A 7,314-nucleotide genomic window follows, 5' to 3' on the forward strand; every position below is an offset into this window, starting at 1 on the left:
AATTATTTATCATTGTCCTGGGCTTGCACGGTACCACCCATCCCCCAGGGCATAAGGTACTTTTGGAACTTGTCTGAAGAAGTCTGAGGTTGGTATTGGCATACTGTGGTGTCAACTCTAGTTAGAAAAAGAAACTTTACTGGTACAAGCAGCATTCAGAGCAGTCATTACTATCCCTTTGCTGTCCTCAGTAAAAGTGATGACACTGGCACGATGACCCGTGCTGTAGGTTGTACTACTCCTGGCTCGGCTCCCAGTGATGGCTGCTGCCAGGTTTAGGGTTCACTAAAACTTTGTGCAAGTAGAAGTTTGAGAAGTGGAATGCAGGCAGAGAGCATGGGGGCGGATCCCCGCTGAGCGGCGGCCTGACAGCCAGCCAATCACATGCCCGGGCCTCCTGCCAATCCTGGCAACCCGTCCAATCCCGGCTGTGCCATTGCTAAACTATATGCCCCCACTGTGCGCCTCCAATGCTGCGCTTTCTGCCAATCGCTGGAGGACAGAGTAGGAAAAGGAATAAGCAGAGTTGGGAGCCAGACAAAAGAAGTTAAAGAACGCTTAATCTACCCATGTTTTTGAAGGATGGTAGAGGGGGAAAAATAACAGCAGTGAGTGTGGATGGACGTGATTGTGTGGTGATGGAGCCCCCTTTGAGCAAGAGGAGTCAGACTCTGAGGTTAGCGGATTTGGCAGCGGCTCAAGCCCATCCTCATCAGACTATGACAGGCTTCCCGGGGCTGGGGAGTCATCAAGCTCACTCCCACCCTGCCCACATCCACCCTGGGGAGTTGGGGAGTGACCCTGGAGTTGCCCTGACTCCATTCGGACCTGAGCACATGGCCCAAGCTAGTGCTCTGAAACTTAGTCCCTCACAGCATATGCCAGCTCATCCCGAAGCCCAGACAGCAGCTGCATTTGGTTCGCCGGCTCCCGTCTCTTATCCTGTGGCTCATTCACACACTGGCTACACTAGCGGCAGGGACTTTATCCTCAGGAGGGAGCTGTCTACTTCTGCCATGTTAGGCGAGCAGCACCCGGCCACCAGCTCCCCCCATCATCATCACCACCACCACCACCACCCCCACAGCATGTTCATTTCCTCCACTGGTACCTATGGACACTCTGAAGGGGCAAGCCACCCTCTCTTCTCTGGCATTCACGAGCAGGTAACCCCAGGAGTCCACCACCCTCTCAATGGCCAGATGCGACTTGGCTTGGCCGGAGAACTTTACGGACGACCAGAGCCCTTCAGACCCGAGCACTATGCCGCCTCCTCCATCCACAGCTACAACTCTATGAACTTAAATGTCAACCTAGCTGCTGCCGCCCACCCAGCCGCTGCAGGGGCGTTCTTGAGGTACATGAGGCAGCCCATCAAACAGGAGCTCATCTGCAAGTGGATCGATCAAGACCAGACCTCCAAAAAAACATGCTCCAAAACTTTCAGCACCATGCACGAGCTGGTTAACCATGTCACGGTGGAGCACGTCGGGGGACCAGAGCAGAGTAGCCATGTCTGCTTCTGGGAGGAATGTCCTAGGGAGGGAAAGCCATTCAAAGCCAAATACAAACTGGTCAACCACATCCGAGTGCACACAGGGGAGAAGCCCTTCCCGTGCCCCTTCCCTGGATGTGGCAAGGTCTTTGCCCGCTCCGAGAACTTGAAAATCCACAAAAGAACTCATACAGGTGGGTATCTTCACTCTTTGCTTCCTTCGTGTAGTTCTGCACACGTCCTTAGCCATGTGACTGTTCATGAATAAGTTATGTAGTGTCAGCAGTCTGTGATCACAATCCATCTCTGAGGACTGTCACCGCTTCACACCAATATTTACACTGTAGACTTTTATTATCATTTCCCATGCTCGAGAGGGATGCTGCCAACATTTCACCACCTCGTGTGGTCGGTCAGTGAGTAGGGGGACTAAAAGCACCAGGGTGCAAGTGCTACTGAAATATCTTTCGATCAAAGGCTCTGCAAAAGGGTTAATAAAACACATGGGCATCAACCACGTGTTTCTACAGCTCTGCTTTTAGTTTTACTAATGTGTGCACGAGTACAAGGGGTTAAAGCCGAGTGGCCCCTACATCTTCAGTATTCTTTTACTTCCAAAACAAGTACAAACATTACAGGTTGACGTGGAGCTTGTAAACACAATAGTCAATATACACATTGTAAATCAATACATGAGGGAAAAGTTTACAGGCTAAACAACGCGTTACATATTAATGAGTGCACAAGATCAATGGGAGCTTATTGTTAGAAATGAGAGAACCGCAGATAACGCTGGGAAAGCTGCAACTCTGTACTACTTGTGCTCACCATCTGCACCCTCATGTAACCTCCACTCTCACCCTCTCAGAGCTGCGCAACTTAAAATGGTTCATTTATAAATAGTGGATTAGATATATTTTTTATTGTTATTATTATTATTAATAATAATAATTCTTATTATATATATATATATATATATATATATATATATATATATATATATATATATATTTATTTATGTTTGTTTCTCTATGCATATCTAATAAATATATAAATAACGAATAATAATAACAACGAATATTATTATTATTAATAATAGTAATGTTTATTGCTCTATGCATATCTAATTTAAATATATATATATATAAAATTAACGAATAATAATAACAACGAATATTATTATTATTATTATTATTATTAATAATGCTTATTGCTCTATGCCTATCTAATAAATATATAAATAACGAATAATAATAACAACTATTATTATTATCATCTACTATTACTAGTAAAAGCTTTGCATTCCTATGTGGAGGCCCCATCTCACGTACACTGCATTTAGGCCTTATTTTTCATACATTCAGTGTAGACTTGAGTAGAGACAACCCATTTTGACGACACAGCAGACATGACTTCCTTTGATAAGCAGGACGTAGGAAATGCAAACAGCGAGGCCTTGCCAAAATACAAAATGGACGTAGTAGTAATCCTCATTCCCTCCACACACAATTCTAACAACTGTAATACAATCTTGAAGCTAGTTGAAATTATATAATTTGGGGGGGATAACATCAATGGGACTTGTGACTTTCTTGGCTGTTGTAATTTCTCTAATCGAACTAATGTAAATAATATGACACTTATCCAAATATATTTCCTCTTTTCCTCTCGCTGAAGAGTTATTTTGTCAAATAATGATGATAATAATAATAATAATAATAATAATAATAATAATAAACCATTATAGTTTGAAACTACTTATATTATTGAGCATTAGCTACCTGAGAGCTGACAATATATGGATGACGTCAAAGTGATACTGCGATATTGTTTGCAAATAAATAATTCCTTTACATAGCTGAAATAAAAGGATGGTACAGCAGGAGCTGGCTGGGAGAGTCTCGGTTACTTTTCTTGAAAATATTTAAAGGTGCTCTAGATGCTCTGCACAAAGAAGTGAGGGGGTGTAATGGAGAGTTACAAATGTATGGTTGACATAAGAAGAGATGTCAGATTTATTTTTTATAAGATAGTTGGGGGAACAGCTGCATATGTTTGTGTGATCAATAAGGAGATGTTTCCTCAATATTTTGGGAGCTAGAGCAGATGGTATTAATAGTAAATAGGAATAAACTAATATGAAACTGGGAGTGCATTATGTCAGATAACAGATGCAGATGTGTTACTTTAAGGAAGTAGAGAGTAAATCAATGTTATATATTCAGAGCTGTTTCTGAGTTTTGGTTATTGAATAAACGGCATATGACCAGGGATGTAAACCATATGTGTTTTTTTTAAGTGCAAATGTTAAGTGCAAATCACGTGTGAGCACCAGATCAAAATGTATCATACATCCATTTCTAGAGAACATATTGAAGTTACTAACTAGCCTTAAACTGAGCTCAAGTGATGAGTATGATCCAGCCATGCATTTAATAGTATATTATAGAAAAAGAGGTGGAACAAGGATTGTGCAGGCATCCAGTGATTTACTATTATTATATCGCATTTACGGGCAGGTTCTGGCTGGCATATTCCTCATCATCAGTGTTCTCTTGTATTATAGGTTTGGAGTGTCAGGTATTCTGGGGAATTCAGTGCTGATGTAATGCTATTATTCATATATAAAAAAACACAAAAACAAATGATAATAAAAAATTCATCAGTGAACGAGCCTGTGATGTGTAGTGCAATACATATAAACTAGTAGTGGAGCAAGCTTTTTGGAAAGTGAAAGGGGTAGTGAAAGGGGTAGAAGAGTATTGCAACTTGTGTGATGCAATGGATTGATCTGAGGGTTCTGCAGAAAAAGGCAGGATGTTTATTTGTTCTGTAATAATACCATGTGTGTTGGTGATATTGGGGTATGAATATAAATGTAGTTTTAATATGTAATAATAGCAGTTATTGAATGGAGATTCCACGGGAGTAGTCACAAGTATATAATAGGTTAACATCAGTGATGTAGCATCTTGATATAGCAGAACCCCCAGAACGAATCGTCCAAGAGGTTGTAATTGTAACTATTAGTGGTAACTCACATCACACATTATACACAAAGTATTGATGGTAGATCTAGAAGAATTAAAACACTAGATAGGGGTCAACAATCATAAATTAACAGCTCAATTTGGACTCCTTCACACACAGAATTTTTTGGGCAATTCATTTTGCATTAAAACGCATCAAAAACGCCTATAAAAACGCAACGTAAAACGCTGTGTGAATTTAGCCTTTTGATGATCTGTCAGTGTTGATCTATTCATCGTGTTCTCTGTGAAGTCGTAAGTACTGAGATGGCAGAACTTTAAGGAAATAATTGACGTGTTCTTGCTAGGTTTCAAGGGTTGGCGACGCGCTGGTGAGGCAAAGGAAATTGTCAGAGCTGTATATTCGTGAGTGGGATCACGGAGGATATATTAGTGGTAAAGGTGATGACATGTTAATGGCAGACATGACGATCTGCTAGCCGCAGAAATGATGAGGTGTTACTGGCAAAACTAGGATAGATCGCTGCTCAAACAGTGGGATTATTGGTGGCATTCATGAAATACTGTAATATATACATTGAATGTGTCATTTCTAATATACATAGCACATATTCATTGTATACTGCAGGAATACTGATGTGTCAAGATCAACAGAATATCAGCAACAAGTTAGAATTAGCACTGATTCTGACCATGGACCTTTTTTTGTATTTTTTTTTTAGTTAAGTACCTACTCACTGTTATTAGTGGCTGGCTGTACTAATGGTAGACCTTTTAGTACAGTATGAGAAGCCTTCACAAGCAGCTTTGTTTGGTTATGATATGCATTAGATGGCACAGTGGGTGGCGTACCAGTGATTGACATGAGAATGGTGGCATAGTACTGAATGCTAGGCAATGTAGCAAGGACAGTTGAGGTAATAGGGGTAGGATTTTAGCCATATCAGTAGGGGGATCTATATGGGAAACGTGATGATAAGTGACGTGTAGGGGGCAGCCACGGTTCACAATAATATTACCTTCTGCTGTAAAGTCAGTCTAGGCTAGGCAGCTGAATAGGTATATTTTTCTGCAAGGAACCATAATATAGGACTGGGGTTAAGCATGCATGTGGGATATTCTGTCTTTGGCGCCAGTCATCTGTCAAACACTCATGACATATATGATGGCTTAATCGTGTAGAGCACACAGATGTAATAATATAACTCATTCCATGTGCCTGTCTTATCCGACTTGACACACTGTCCCTTCATGTGTACACACAGAGGTAACAATCCACCGATCTGGGGATTTCCTTGGTGGACACTGTTTGGCTGACTACATAATTGCTGACGGAGTGCTCTATGTATTTCTATGTGGTGTGATGCTGGAATAACAGAGTAATTACATGTCATTTTATTAGCCCTGTCATCTGAAATTAGATCATATTTAATGCAGAGTTTAGATGGCACAGCTCACAATAGCGATTGAATTACAGGAGCCGGCAAAAGTTCGGGCCCTGCCAGATAAACACCCCCCCCCCCGGGGGCTGCTCTTCTCAGGCACTATACTATACTTCTGTTTAGCAATGCGGAAAGCCATTAAATATATTTGCTATAGATTTCTAGCGTACAATCGCCTCGGGTAGCAGATAGAGCACTACTACAAGTCACCTGTGCCTTTTACTAGAGTTGCTAAACTTTACAAATATGGATACATTCCATTGTTTACTCTATGAAGGATATATGTACAACACACATCTGGTTCTGGCAGGACATTGTATGGCCAGGCTGGTGCTTTAACACATCTGTTCACTCTTATTGTCTCACTTTCTATAGGGGAGAAACCATTTAAGTGTGAATTTGATGGTTGCGACAGGAAGTTTGCCAACAGCAGTGACAGGAAGAAGCACTCTCATGTGCACACCAGTGACAAGCCCTACTACTGCAAAGTCCGAGGCTGCGACAAGTCCTACACGCACCCCAGCTCCCTGAGAAAGCACATGAAGATACACTGCAAGTCTCCTCCAGGGTCTCCCTCCGCTCTGGGCTACTCTGCTGTAGCCACTCCAATAGACGAGTCCCTGTCTCCTCCTCAGGACCAAGTTAGGGGACGCACTGCCAACCTATCCCCTCAGGTCACCAACCTCAATGAGTGGTATGTGTGTCAGGCCAGTGGGGCCCCTAATAACCTGCACACCCCTTCCAGTAATGCAGAGTCCACAGATTCTGAAGAGGAAGACACTTACAGGAACTCTGAGAGGACTTTTCGGTAGGATCGTCACCTGAGTGCTGCCTATTCCAATCCTGACAGATGGACCACTGCTTTTATTTATTTTATAGAAGACCATAAGGTCCTCATACACTTGAAAACGTTACTATGCTTCGTGAGTTTAACAACAAAGTGGCATCCTCAACAAACTGGATGTGCTTCTGGGATAAATGCCCGGTGATGCCAGGAAGGATAAACAGTTTCTCGTTCACTGCCAATGCAATGCATTCTGCTAGCAGGCTGGATCTCTGTACTGCCTCATGTGCCTCTCACAAGTACATTCACACTGGAGGCTTCTGTCTGATCAGGCTCATGGTAACCCAGCACTTGCTGAACTGGAACACGCCATGTACAAAGGTTGTACACACAGTTTACAATGCTGAGCAGCATAGATAACCCCGAGCAGTAGGGAACTCAATGCCTCCTCCTTACAGATCGATTTCTTGATACAGAGTGATCTTAGATGGATCCCTCTTCTTTTACAAACAACGACCTGTGAGAACCTGTTTTATAAACTAACTTGAAAAAGATTTTTTTTTTTGCTAGGTTATTTATTATTATAAAAAGGTACCACTCCCC

At 42.1% G+C, this 7,314-nt stretch overlaps 1 protein-coding gene across 1 annotated transcript in view; it reads left to right on the forward strand.

The window, feature by feature from the left end:
- The first annotated feature begins 483 nt into the window (after positions 1-483).
- Positions 484-7,314, forward strand: part of ZIC5 (Zic family zinc finger 5) — an 8,172-nt gene continuing 1,341 nt past the window's right edge. The window contains exons 1-2 of the mRNA XM_075850277.1: positions 484-1,689; positions 6,303-7,314. The exon at positions 6,303-7,314 is cut by the window's right edge and continues 1,341 nt beyond it. Coding sequence (XP_075706392.1) covers positions 570-1,689; positions 6,303-6,739 — 1,557 coding nt within the window. The 5' untranslated portion in view covers positions 484-569 and the 3' untranslated portion in view covers positions 6,740-7,314. The remainder of the gene's footprint in view (positions 1,690-6,302) is intronic.

This window comes from Rhinoderma darwinii, chromosome 2 (genome assembly GCF_050947455.1).
Source record: "Rhinoderma darwinii isolate aRhiDar2 chromosome 2, aRhiDar2.hap1, whole genome shotgun sequence".
Classification (NCBI taxonomy): Eukaryota; Metazoa; Chordata; class Amphibia; order Anura; family Rhinodermatidae; genus Rhinoderma; species Rhinoderma darwinii.